The sequence below is a fragment of the Coregonus clupeaformis genome, chromosome 24 (assembly GCF_020615455.1).
Source record: "Coregonus clupeaformis isolate EN_2021a chromosome 24, ASM2061545v1, whole genome shotgun sequence".
Classification (NCBI taxonomy): domain Eukaryota; kingdom Metazoa; phylum Chordata; class Actinopteri; order Salmoniformes; family Salmonidae; genus Coregonus; species Coregonus clupeaformis.
Window position 1 is genome coordinate 26521777 of NC_059215.1, and position 14096 is coordinate 26535872.

At 42.8% G+C, this 14096-nt stretch overlaps 1 protein-coding gene and 1 non-coding gene across 6 annotated transcripts in view; one reads left to right on the top strand and one right to left on the bottom strand.

The window, feature by feature from the left end:
• Window positions 1-14096, bottom strand: part of LOC121538371 (protein 4.1) — an 82907-nt gene that overhangs the window by 54046 nt on the left and 14765 nt on the right. For all 5 annotated transcript variants that reach the window (XM_045207135.1, XM_045207133.1, XM_045207132.1 and 2 more), the window contains exons 3-5: window positions 12165-12269; window positions 2126-2168; window positions 1811-1886 (exon numbers count right to left, since the gene is read on the bottom strand). In XM_045207135.1, coding sequence (XP_045063070.1) covers window positions 1811-1886; window positions 2126-2168; window positions 12165-12269 — 224 coding nt within the window. The remainder of the gene's footprint in view (window positions 1-1810; window positions 1887-2125; window positions 2169-12164; window positions 12270-14096) is intronic.
• On the top strand, window positions 360-414 carry LOC121538671. The gene has a single exon (XR_005995221.1). It is a non-coding gene; the product is annotated as a U7 small nuclear RNA (small nuclear RNA).

Here is a 14096-nt window from a genome sequence, read left to right on the forward strand (position 1 = left end):
GATCATGTGACAGATGACGTGACACTTAGATTGCACACAGGTGGACTTTATTTAACTAATTATGTGACTTCTGAAGGTAAATGGTTGCGGCAGATCTTATTTTGGGGCTTCATAGCAAAGGGGGTGAATACATATGCACGCACCACTTTTCCGTTATTTATTTTTTAGCATTTTTTGAAACAAGTTATTTTTTTAATTTCACTTCACCAATTTGGACTATTTTGTGTATGTCCATTACATGAAATCCAAATTAAAATCAATTTAAATTACAGGTAGTAATGCAACAAAATAGGAAAAACGCCAAGGGGAATGAACACTTTTGCAAGGAACTGTACCTACCTACCTACCTACAGGTTATGGAAAATATGCTCTTTTAGTATTTGTCCAATAGGTTTCCTCAAACAGAAAGCCCCTAGTGATGGGAAAATAAGGCTTTCTGAAGCCTTTGGGGCTCTCACCAATTAGTGCTGAAAAACTGTTAATTACTCTGAGCTTTTAACACAATGCACATTAGTGACACCTGCTGGTCAGCAATAAACAGAAGCATTTGATGTTCAGATATACGTTTTGACCAAGGCATTTATCAAAACTCTGTGGTACAGCGGTTAGTCATGGGCTTTGAACACCTAAACAGTTAGAATATGAGGTTAGCATCTTACATCCTTCTTCCTTTTATTTGCCTCCAAGTTTGTTTTAAAATCTGTATATCATTGGCATTATTTACAGTGAGGGAAAAAAGTATTTGATCCGCTGCTGATTTTGTACGTTCGCCCACTGACAAAGAAATTATCAGTCTATAATTTTAATGGTAGGTTTATTTGAACAGTGAGAGACAGAATAACAACAAAATAATACAGAAAAAAGCATGTCAAAAATGTTATAAATTGATTTGCATTTTAATGAGGGAAATACGTTTTTGACCCCCTCTCAATCAGAAAGATTTCTGGCTCCCAGGGTGAAAGTGTTGTGGTCAGATGAGACCAAAATGGAGCTCTTTGGCATCAACTCAACTCGCCGTGTTTGGAGGAGGAGGAATGCTGCCTATGACCCCAAGAACACCATCCCCACCGTCAAACATGGAGGTGGAAACATTATGCTTTGGGGGTGTTTTTCTGCTAAGGGGACAGGACAACTTCACCGCATCAAAGGGACGATGGACGGGGCCATGTACCGTCAAATCTTGGGTGAGAACCTCCTTCCCTCAGCCAGGGCATTGAAAATGAGTCGTGGATGGGTATTCCAGCATGACAATGACCCAAAACACACGGCCAAGGCAACAAAGGAGTGGCTCAAGAAGAAGCACATTAAGGTCCTGGAGTGGCCTAGCCAGTCTCCAGACCTTAATCCCATAGAAAATCTGTGGAGGGAGCTGAAGGTTCGAGTTGCCAAACGTCAGCCTCGAAACCTTAATGACTTGGAGAAGATCTGCAAAGAGGAGTGGGACAAAATCCCTCCTGAGATGTGTGCAAACCTGGCGGCCAACTACAAGAAACGTCTGACCTTACTAAGTAATGTTTTGCAGAGGGGTCAAATACTTATTTCCCTCATTAAAATGCAAACAAAGTGATTTGTTAAAATTGCGAGCTCTCTTTTTGTAGTGCAGTGATCACACAGTTATATGAAGTAATAATTGCAGTGATTTTACTGTTTAATGCCGTAATAGTGAGATGATTGGTCAAATTTGCAAGCACTAGCATAAATCGCAAAATCCTGGAGGGACTGGTTAATATCAATATAGGCAGTTAGACATCAAATCTGACTTCCAGAGTATATTTAGTGGATGTTGTTGCTGTTGATGATCCAAACCTACCTGGTGATGTCTTCAGTGAGTTGAGATGGGTCAGGGGGATAAAACTTAACAGCAAAGCCGAAATGCCATGAGCCAACTGTGGATAAACGACACACAGTCACACAGTCAGCACTGTGTGTGCGTTTCTTTGTGTGTGTGTCTCTGTCTGTGTCTGTGTGTGTGAGTGTGAGTGTGAGTGTGTGTGTGTGTGTGAGTGTGTGTGTGTGTGTGAGAGTGTGAGTGTGTGTGTGTGTGAGAGAGAGTGTGTGTGTGTGTGTGTGTGTTTGTGTGTGTGTTTGTGCGTGCGTGCGTGTGTGCGTGCGTGGTCACACTAACTTCGGATTTGCTTCTTGATCTCCTTTGACGGGTCCAGCCAATTCTGAAAGAAAGAATGGAGAAATCCCCTTGAGAACAACACACAGCAAAAACCAGCCAATGCCCCTCTCTACGAAAACCCTGTCAGGGAGCTAACTACTGCACTGACTCCTCTCTTCCAAAGCCATCTCCTCTATTGGGGGCGAAATGCATCCACAAAGCAATAGGAAATAAATGCCTCAGTAAACCATCAATGCCTTAAAGTAACTTCCCAGTGTTGCAGATTTCTATGAAATATGACATATAATTAATTACAATATTAATTAATTAATTTCCTTCCTAAAATGCCAATTAAAGATTTTAAAAAGCAGTTATTCTCTGTGCCCCTGCTTGGCCTGTTAGGAAACAAAAGAATGTGGGCATATACCGGTCAAAAACAGCTGATTTGCCAGCTCAGCCAACCAGACGTGCATGCACTTGGATATTTCAAATTAGCTACCAAGTCCAAGTCCCACGTGTGGAAGGCTGCCCAGATGCACATGCACATGCCATTTTTACCCATGCCAAAGTCTGAGGCTTGTAAACCAATTTAAATAGCTAGTATGGATGGGTTCAGATTTTGGAGACGCATAATGGGACTACTAGGAATCTTTAACTACAACAACAATAAATGCAGACTGATTATTTCACAAACATGAGTCATTTCTGTCCATTGCTTTGTCACTATTTTGGAAATTGTTGTTGTTAGTTAGCTAGCTAGTCACAATTGCTAGCAGCTAAACTAGCTTACTGCTGTTACCTAAATCAGTCAACAACAGCTAACTGGGTCGTTCCACAAAATACATAAGTATTCAGACCCTTTACTGAAGCACCTTTGGCAGCAATTACAGCCTTGAGTCCTTTTTTTTTTTTTTGTCATTTAGCAGACGCTCTTATCCAGAGCGACTTAAATGAGCAATTAGGGTTAACTGCCTTGCTCAAGGGCACATCAACAGATTTTTCACCTAGTTGGCTCGGGGATTAGAACCAGCGACCTTTCGGTTACTGGCACAACGCTCTTAACCACTAAGCTACCTGCCGCCCCGTCTTCTTGGGTATAATGCTACAAGCTTGGCACACCTGTATTGGGGGAGTTTCTCCCAGTCTTCTCAGCAGATCCTCTCAAGGTCTGTCAGGTTGGATGGGGAGCGTCGCTGCACAGCTATTTTCAGGTCTCTCCAGAGATGTTGGATCGGGTTCATGTCCGGGCTCTGGCTGGGCCACTCAATGACATTCAGAGACTTGTCCCGAAGCCACTCCTGCGTTGTCTTGGCTGTGTGATTAGGGTTGTTGTCCTGTTGGAAGGTGAACCTTAGCCCCAGTCTGAGGTCCTGAGCGTTCTGGAGCAGGTTTTCATCAAGGATCTCTCTGTACTTTGCTCCGTTCATCTTTCCCTTGATCCTGACTAGTCTCCCAGTCCCTGCCGTAGAAAAACATCCCCACAGCATGATGCTGCCACCACCATGCTTCACCGTAGGGATGGTGCCAGGTTTCCTCCAGACGTGACGCTTGGCATTCAGTACAAAGAGTTAAATCTTGGTTTCAACAGACCAGAGAATCTTGTTTCTCATGGTCTGAGTCTTTAGTTGCCTTTTGGCAAACTCCAAGTGGGCTATCATATGCCTTTTACTGAGGAGTGGCTTCCGTCTGGCCACTCTACCATAAAGGCCTGATTGATGGAGTGCTGCACAGATGGTTGTCCTTCTGGAAGGTTCTCCCATATCCACAGAGGAACTCTGGTTCTCTGTCAGAGTGACCATCGGGTTCTTAGTCACCTCCCTGACCAAGGCCCTTCTCCACTGATTGCTCAGTTTGGCCAGGCGGACAGTTCTAGGAAGAGTCTTGGTGGTTCCAAACTTCTTCCATTTAAGAATGATGGAAGACACTGTGTTCTTGGGGACCTTCAATGCTGCAGACAATTCCTTTGACCTCATGGCTTGGTTTCTGCTCTGACATGCACTGTCAACTGTGGGACCTTATATAGACAGGTGTGTGCCTTTCCAAATCATGTCCAATCAATTGAATTTAACACAGGTGGACTCCAATCAAGTTGTAGATACATCTCAAGGATGATCAATGGAAACAGGATGCACTTGAGCTCAATTTAGAGTCTCATAGCAAAGGGTCTGAATACTTATGTAAATAAGGTATTTCTGTTTTTTATTTATTTTTATAAATGTGCAGAAATTTCTAAAAACCTGTTTTCGCTTTGTCATTGTGGGGTATTGTGTGTAGATTGATGAGGAAAATGTTTTATTTAATCAATTTTAGAATAAGGCTTTAACGTAACAAAATGTGGAAAAAGCCAAGGGGTCTGAATACTTTCCGTATGCACTGTACATCTATGCTCTAACTCATCGTTTCCCAAACTCGGTCCTGGGGACCCCAAGGGATACACGTTCTAGCAAAGACGTTTGTGAAGTATTTATTTAGTTTCATAGTGCAAACATTGCTAGCAAGTTTCTCACACTCGCTTTAGCCGCGGAGGCGCAGGCCTGCTCCGGCAACTCCAGGGGGGGTGCCTAGCAAGTTCAAGTTCAAGTTTTTTATGTCACATGCACAAGTACAGTGTGTGGGGTTCTATTTTCTAATAATTGGATTTGTATGTGAATGAATAGCTTAGAAGGAATGCATTAATGATAAGCATAGGTTTGTACTATACTGATATAAATTGTTTCACATAACAGGCTGTGATTCATGTGTGGAACGTTAGGGGGTAAGATGAGATAAGGACTTGTCTCAAAATATTAGACTACACTGCTTCTTTGTGATCTGTGAACCGTCCAAGGACATGGGTACTGCAAAAAAAGTGCTAACTCCACAGGTTATTATGATAGCAACTTATGCCTGGCAACAGTGTGCAACAAGTGGAGCGCCAAGGAGTTGGGACCAGCCCGTGCGCCAACGGATAAAAAAAAAAAAAACCTTTATTTAACCAGGTAAGCCAGTTGAGAACAAGTTCTCATTTACAACTGCGACCTGGCCAAGATAAAGCAAAGCAGTGCGATAAAAACAACACAGAGTTACATATGGGGTAAAAAAACAAAGTCAAAAATACAACAGAAAATATATATACAGTGTGTGCAAATGTAGCAAGTTATGGAGGTAAGGCAATAAATAGGCTATAGTGCAAAATAATTACAATAGTATTAACACTGGAATGCTAGATGTGCAAGAGATTATGTGCAAATAGAGATACTGGGGTGCAAAAGAGCAAAATAAATAACAATATAGGGATGAGGTAGTTGGGTGGGCTAATTTCAGATGGGCTGTGTACAGGTGCAGTGTAAGGTGCTCTGACAACTGATGCTTAAAGTTAGTGAGGGAGATAAGAGTCTCCAGCTTCAGAGATTTTTGCAATTCGTTCCAGTCATTGGCAGCAGAGAACTGGAAGGAATGGCGGCCAAAGGAGGTGTTGGCTTTGGGAATGACCAGTGAGATATACCTGCTGGAGCGCAGACTACGGGTGGGTGCTGCTATGGTGACCAATGAGCTAAGATAAGGCGGGGATTTGTCTAGCAGTGATTTATAGATGGCCTGGAGCCAGTGGGTTTGACGACGAACATGTAGTGAGGACCAGCCAACAAGAGTGGTCCTCTGTAGCTCAGCTGGTAGAGCACGGCGCTTGTAACACCAAGGTAGTGGGTTCGATCCCCGGGACCACCCATACACAAAAAAAATGTATGCACGCATGACTGTAAGTCGCTTTGGATAAAAGCGTCTGCTAAATGGCATATTATTTATTATTATTAAGAGCGTACAGGTCACAGTGGTGGGTAGTGTATGGGGCTTTGGAGACAAAACGGATGGCACTGTGATAGACTACATCCAATTTGCTGAGTAGAGTGTTGGAGGCTATTTTGTAAATGACATCGCCGAAGTCAAGGATCGGTAGGATAGTCAGATTTACGAGGGCATGTTTGGCAGCATGAGTGAAGGAGGCTTTGTTTGCGAAATAGGAAGCCGATTCTAGATTTAACTTTGGATTGGAGATTCTTTATGTGAGTCTGGAAGGAGAGTTTACAGTCTAACCACACACCTAGGTATTTGTAGTTGTCCACATACTCTAGGTCAGACCCGTCGAGAGTGGTGATTCTAGTCGGGTGGGCGGGTGCCAGCAGTGTTCGATTGAAAAGCATGCATTTAGTTTTACTAGTGTTTAAGAGCAGTTGGAGGCTACTGAAGGAGTGTTGTATGGCATTGAAGCTCGTTTGGAGGTTTGTTAACACAGTGTCCAATGAAGGGCCAGATGTATACAAAATGGTGTCGTCTGCGTAGAGGTGGATCTGAGAGTCACCAGCAGCAAGAGCGACATCATTGATATACACAGAGAAAAGTGTCGGCCCAAGAATTGAACCCTGTGGCACCCCCATAGAGACTGCCATAGGTCCAGACAACAGGCCCTCCGATTTGACACACTGAACTCTATCTGAGAAGTAGTTGGTGAACCAGGCGAGGCAGTCATTTGAGAAACCAAGACTATTTAGTCTGCCAATAAGAATGCGGTGGTTGACAGAGTCGAAAGCCTTGGCCAGGTCGATGAAGACGGCTGCACAGTACTGTCTATTATCAATCGCGGTTATAATATCGTTTAGGACCTTGAGCGTGGCTGAAGTGCACCCATGACCAGCTCGGAAACCGGATTGCATAGCGGAGAAGGTACGGTGGTATTCGAAATGGTCGGTGATCTGTTTGTTAACTTGGCTGAGTAAGTCTAAACCACGCTCAGTCTCTACTCTGATTGGCCAGCAGAGAGGTGGGAACTCTCTCTCTCTGTCAGAGTATTTGAGGAAGAACCTGTAACAATGGATCAGTTCTCTGTCTGCCCTGCGTGGTATTTCAGTGAGCCCGTATACGAACCAACATACTTATCATACATACATTTTGCATATAATAAATTTAGCTTGGATTGAATATCTCTTATAATATGCCATTTAGCAGACGCTTTTATCCAAAGCGACTTACAGTCATGCGTGCATACATTTTTTTTTTTCTTGATTATGTTTTCTCTTATTCCAATACCAGATTTGAATTACGCAATTTCTAACAAGTGAAATGCCTATAAACCCAACAATGCAGAAAGCAATAAAAATGTAATACAAAAAATAACACAAGGTAGAACTAAAACACACAACAAATAAAAAGAAGAAATAAGAAGTAGGTAAGCATACAGGGTCAGTTCCAGTACCATATTTACAATGTGCAGGGATACTGGAGTGATAGAGGTAGATATGTATAGGGGTAAGGTGACTAGGCATCAGGATATATGATAAACAGTGTAGCAGCAGCGTATATGATTGTATGTGAGTGGGTGTGTGTGTGTGTAGAGTCAGTATCAATCTACGTGCATATTATGTGTGAGTGAGCAAATGATGTGGAGTGTCAGTGTGCGTGAGTGTGAAGGGCCCTGTGAGTGTGCAAAAAATACAAATAAAAGGGTCAACTCAGATAGTCCTTGTAGCCATTTTGTTAGCTATTTAGTTAGCTATTTAGCAGTCTTATGGCTTGTGGATAAAAGCTGTTCAGGAGCCTGTTGGAGTCAGACTTGATGCACCGGTACAACTTGTCGTGCGAAAGTCTTCCTTTCGCACCGCCTGATATAGAGGTCCTGGATGGCAGGGAGCTTGGCCCCAGTGATGTACTGGTCTGTCCGCACCACCCTCTGTAGCGCCATGCGACCGAGGGTGGTGCTATTGCCATGCCAGTCAACATGCTCTCAATGGTACAGCTGTATAACTTTTGGAGGGGGAAGAGGTGCTGTCGCGCCTTGTTCACGACTGTGTGGTGTGTGTGGACCATTTTAAGTCTTAGTGATTTAGACACTGAGGAACTTGAAGCTCTCGACCCACTCCACTGCAGCCCCGTCGATGTGGATGAATGCATGCTCGCCCCGTTTCCTGCAGTCTACGATCAGCTCCTTGGTCTTACTGACGTTGAGGGAGAGATTTTGTTCCAGCACCACACTGCCAGGTCACTGACCTCCTCCGTGTAGGCTGTCTCATCGTCACCGGTGATCAGCCCTACCACCGTCGTGTCGTCAACAAACTTGATGATGGTGTTGGAGTCGTGCGTAGCCACACTGTCGTGGGTGAACAGGGAGTACAGGAGGGGACTAAGCACACACCCCTGTGGGGCCCCCGTGTTGAGGACCAGCGTGGCTGAGGTGATGTTGCCTACCCTCACCACCTGGGGTCGGCCCGTCAGAAAATCCAGGATCCAGTTAGAGAGGGAGGTGTTCAGTCCCAGGGTCCTAAGCTTGGTGACGAGCTTGGAAGTGACAATGGTGTTGAACGCTGAGCTGTAGTCAATGAACAGTATTCTCACATAGGTATTCCTCTTTTCCAGGTGGGTGAGGGCAATGTGGAGTGCAATTGAGATTGCGTCGTCTATGGACCTGTTGGGGCGATATGCAAATTGGAGTGGGTCTAGGTTGTCTGGGATGATGGAGTTGATGTGAGCCATAACCAGCCTCTCAAAGCACTTCATGATTACAGTTGTGAGCGCTACATGTCGGAAGTCATTGTGGCATGAAGAGTTCTTGGGAACAGGAATGATGGTGGTCATCTTAAAAGATGTGGGGATTACAGACTGGGACAAGGAGAGGTTGAAAATTACTGTGAATATGCCTGCCAGGTGTTCTGAGCATGCTCTGAGAACATGCCCTGGAATACTGTCGGGCCCCCCGGACTTGCGGGTGTTGACCTGATTTAAAGATTGGCCTCGGAGAGCGAGATCAACCGGTCCTCTGGGTCGGTGGTGGCCCTTACACCTGGCACGATGTTCCCATGGCCGAGCAGCCGCACACAAGCCTGAGATCACCATGCACAATGACAAGCGTTGGCTGGAGTGGTGTAAAGCTCGCCGGCGAGTAATAAATCACGCTTCACCATCTGGCAGTCCGACGGACTAATCTGGGTTTGGCAGATGCCAGGAGAACGCTACCTGCCCGAATGCATAGTGCCAACTGTAAAGTTTGGTGGAGGTGGAATAATGGTCTGGAGCTGTTTTTCATGGTTCAGGCCCCTTAGGTCCAGTGAAGGAAAATTGGAACACCAACCGCGAGCCAGGCCTAATCGCCCAACATCAGTGGCCGACCCACTAATGCTTGTGGCTGAATGGAAGCAAGTCCCCGCAGCAATGTTCCAACATCAAGCGGAAAGCTTTCCCAGAAGAGTGGAGGCTGTTATAGCAGCAAAGGGGGGATCAACTCCATATTAATGCCCATGATTTTGGAATGAGATGTTCGACGAGCAGGTGTCCACATTGTTTTGGTCATGTAGTCTATTTTGGGTTCTGATGGGGAAGGACAGTTGAACTAAGCTCATGAAGCATTTAAAAGTTATATCTTCAACAATCAATGGCTCAAGAATCAAAGTCCAAAAATGTATGTACCAATCCCGGATTGTCTCTTTAATATTCTCAGGACACAGGAATATAAATGCCAGTTAAGCCCTGTCCGCTTAGCTTAATGTCACAGGAGTCTTCTGAGAGATACTTTGTCTATACACTGTGGACCCCACGCGCCACCTTTAAAAGGGCAGTCATTTCCAATCACATTTCAAGGGGCAATGGTCTCTGTCCTTCTCTCACCCTGACTGGTCCACTGTGAGGACAGCAACCACCGCATAGCCCTTTCCTGCAGTCAAATGACCTAGTGGCCTCATGGGTGGAATGTTATAAATATTTTTCATAATTTCATAATTAATACACTTTTATTTCTTTTCTAAGCCGAAAATCCGGTGTTTCTATGTCAAACGGTTGTGTTATATTTCAGTCTTCTGTGATGTATATAAAGTGGAATATTGGGATGCAAACTCAAAATTGAATACATTTCAACTCTATATCTGACATGGTACATGTGTCTTCTTTTTTTAAGCCCATAACCATGTGTGTGAGGTGTATACTTTTGTTTCAAAGTAAATGTGTTTAAGACTATCAAGAAACACTCAGTGTGACCCTGATTTAGCCCACTGCAGTAAAAGGTTAATACATTATCAGGTTTTTAAGGACAATGTCACCCGCACATGGGTTGTTCCACGAATAGAGTGCCCTCAGACATTATGGGTGTGAATTGTGATAAAATACTAAATGTAACAGTTGGATCACACACTGTACATCTATGCTCTAACTCAGTGTTTCCCAAACTCTGTCCTGGGGACTCCAAGGCGCGCACATTTTTTTTTTGCCCTAGAACTACACAGCTGATTTAAATAATCCAAGTTTGATGATGAGTTTATTATTTAAATCAGCTGTGTAGTGCAAAGGCAAAAACCTAAGTTCCCAGGACAGAGTTTGGGAAACACTGCTCTAACTAAACTAAACCATGTTAAAGGGATAGTTCGAGATTTTGGCAATGAAGGATACCATATTTATGTCTCTGCGTCTAGTATGAAGGAAGTCAGAGGTAGTTTCGCGAGACAATGACTGGAAGTCTTCGGGATCAGCTAGCATGCTTCATTGCCAAAATCTCGAACTATCCCTTTTAAATTTCAAATAGCTGTGTGTTTTCATTTTAAAGTTGTTTGTTTTATCTGAAAATCGCCATTTTGGCATGTCCCACGTCATGTTTGTTCTTCTAGAATTTTTACTTGCCTGACGACTCATCGTGAATTAAATGCTGCTGCTCTATCGATTGCTCCATACATCAGTCTGAAACTGCCATCCTAGAAGTCGTTTGTGCTGATTTCAACCGATCGGAGACCAATCAGAACGGTCAGAATGTGTTCGCATTCTCGAAGAGTCGGGGAGGAAAGAAAATACAGACGTGGAGAAGAAGCATAAGTGGGCATGGCGTTTGGCCGGAGCGATGTGGATGGATAGCCAGGCAAGGTTTTAACCCACTTAACCCCAAGATTTTCCCAGGTTTTCTCCATCATTGTAAAGCCCTAGTTATTTAGTTGCTTTGGGAAAGTAATTTCTGAAGATATGTACTTATTTAATGTCATTAGTAATTCATTTACTTTTGTCCCTCAAGTTTAAGGTCAACAGTGTAACATGAACTGAACTCTCATTTTAACATGGTAAAACTATTATTTTTTAATTATATTTTCAAAAGAAACATTGAACATCTAATAGTCAAATCATAGTGTAAAAGCAGGTGAGCTGGGTTACTCTTCTAGGCCATTTTCCAGTGTTTTGTGTTGGAAAACTGAGCGTATCGAGCATAACACGTCAACCCTGTTACCCATATGCTAGAAATGTTTTAAATTCTACCCCTGTCACTTTTATCTTTATTAATATTCAACCCCCTGAGTCAATGCATGTTAGAATCACCGTTGGCAGCAATTACAGCTGTGAGTCTTTCTGGGTAAGTCTCTAAGAGCTTTGCACACCTGGATTGTACAATATTTGCCCAATATTCTTTTCAACATTCTTCAAGCTTTGTCAAGTTGGTTGTTGATCATTGCTAGACAGTCATTTTCAAGTCTTTCCATAGATATTCAAGCCGATTTAAGTCCAAACTGTAACTAGGCCACTCAGGAACTTTCAATATTGTCTTGGTAAGCAACTCCAGTGTATATTTGGCCTTGTGTTTTAGGTTATTGTCCTGCTGAAAGGTGAATTTGTATCACAGTGTCTGTTGAAAAGCAGACTGAACCAGGTTTTCCTCTAGGATTTTGCCTGTGCTTAGCTTTATTCCATTTCTTTTCATCATTAAAAAAACTCCCTAGTCCTTGCTGCTGACAAGTAAACCCATAACATGATGCACAGAATGAGTCCATGCAATTTATGTGACTTGTTAAGCACATTTTTACTCCTGAACTTATTTAGGCTTGCCATAACAAAGGGGTTGAATACTTATTGACTCAAGACATTTCAGCTTTTCATTTGTAATTAATTTGTAAAAAAGGGTATTTTGTGTAGGCCAATGACAAAACATCTCAATTTAATAAAGTTTCAATTCAGGCTGTAACACAACAAAATGTGGAAAAAGTCAAATACTTTCTGAAGGCACTGTAGGTGCCAGTAGGTGGGAGTGAGGGGGAGGGTTCTAGGTGGGAGTAAGAATGAAGATTCTGACCTTGGTGTTGTCTGTGTCATAGAACGTCAGGCCAAAGTAGTCCCTCTCCAGCAGGTTCAGATGGCCACACACCATGTCCAGCACGGACTGCCCCCTGGCAAATTTCTGTCAAAAACACACATGATTATAAAAACGTACACATGCGCACACCGTACACCCACAACCCCCCACATACACGCACGCACACACACACACACACAGGAATGGTTTGTTGTTGTGGGGATTTGTCATATTCAGAAAGATACCAGTGAGTCAAGTGATATCATCATAACCTTGTACATATGCTGGATATCTCTTCTACACTGTCAGAATGAATCACACTGCCAAAATATTGCATAGTCCATTTTCGATACAGATACAGTAACAGTGCATTTTTAAATATAGGAGCTATTTATGAATTTAAAAAACTGAAATGTGTGAGCTATTACTTTATTGTCCAGTCGTTTAGGAAATGCATCATGGTATTATATACTGTATGTATATTTATATCTATTAGATTAACCGACTACATGAAAAATCTCTTTCATCACACTATGAAAATACCATCAGCATGAAAACCCAGCCCTTCTGTTGGCTGACAGACATGTTCATGGTCCAGTACCTCCTCAGCTCTGAGGGATAGGAAAGGCAATGGCTACAAAACAAAGGAACCGCTAGTATTTCACAGGGCCACACCTAGTTTTCACCCCTTTAGGGCTTAGAGCCGACACACTGCATGTTTCAGTGTTTCAGAGGCAGCCTTGGCAGATGCTGTCTACACAAACACACACACACCACGCTCGTCTCCCGGGAAACCTGGCTCCTACGGCGACAGTGCAACCAAGCAGTTGTTACCATGGAAACAGAAGTAATAGGTTCCTTCTCTTTTTGTCTGTGCTCTGTCTTGTGAATGGTGGGGCACATGGCTTTGTTACGCTCCTTTAAAGAAAACAGGTACAGTAGCCATTACCTTGCAAAATTATTAATGAAACATAAATGAAATATTAATGAAACAATAAACATAACCTGGCCTTTAATCAAATAAATGCTGTGGTACCAGTCTGGCGGTATACAGCAACCACGAGCGAGTGAGAGTGAGTGAGGGAGTGATTTAACGTAGTGGTTGCTGAGAAATTTTGGAGCGTATTGGATTTTCTTACTAAATGAAATTGCAACACACATTTTAGGTGGTCCCCCCAAGCGTTGCAACCAAGCTGTTGATGAGATTTCGCTCCCGTCCCAATTGCCTCCAATCACATTTCTGCCACACTAGTTCTATGGGCTGATCGCATTAGAAGCCATTTGGCGTAATTCTAGAAATCCATTTTAGAGACTGTATGGTCCATGCAAACACGATGAAGGGAGACAGTATCTGGGTATGGGCTAATAGCTAGTCTCAGAGAGAGAGTGGGAGTGTTGAGTGAAGTAGTGATAAGATTGATCAAGTAAGAAAGGCTATACAGGACACCAGACCGGAGTATAGAATAGAATATTAAAAACAGGCCTTTTCAAGTTTAGGCAAAACGTCCTTCTCTTTTATAAACATTAATTCATTCAAGAAATCCGGTGGGAAATTAATATCCAGTTAAGAATATTTTTCTTTTACATTTTATTGTCTTACTAAATTACTATAATAAAAAATTGGTTTATCTTGTATTCTTAGATTGCAAAAGGAGTACTGTGTGATGATGGTAACCAGTTTTGATTGACTACGGCCCAAGGTATTATAGCCTACCTACTGTACCTGCGTTATTCCACTAGTGCCTTTTGGGTACTGTAATTTGGTTTTAACAAATTAATACAATTATTTCACCTAATTTTAAGATTTTATTATAAAAAGCACATGTTCAACTTAATAAAAAACATGTTTTCCCATCTCAAGAGGTTAAATGAAAAAAATACTATAGTAATTGGCAAGTACAGTGAGGGAAAAAAGTATTTGATCCCCTGCTG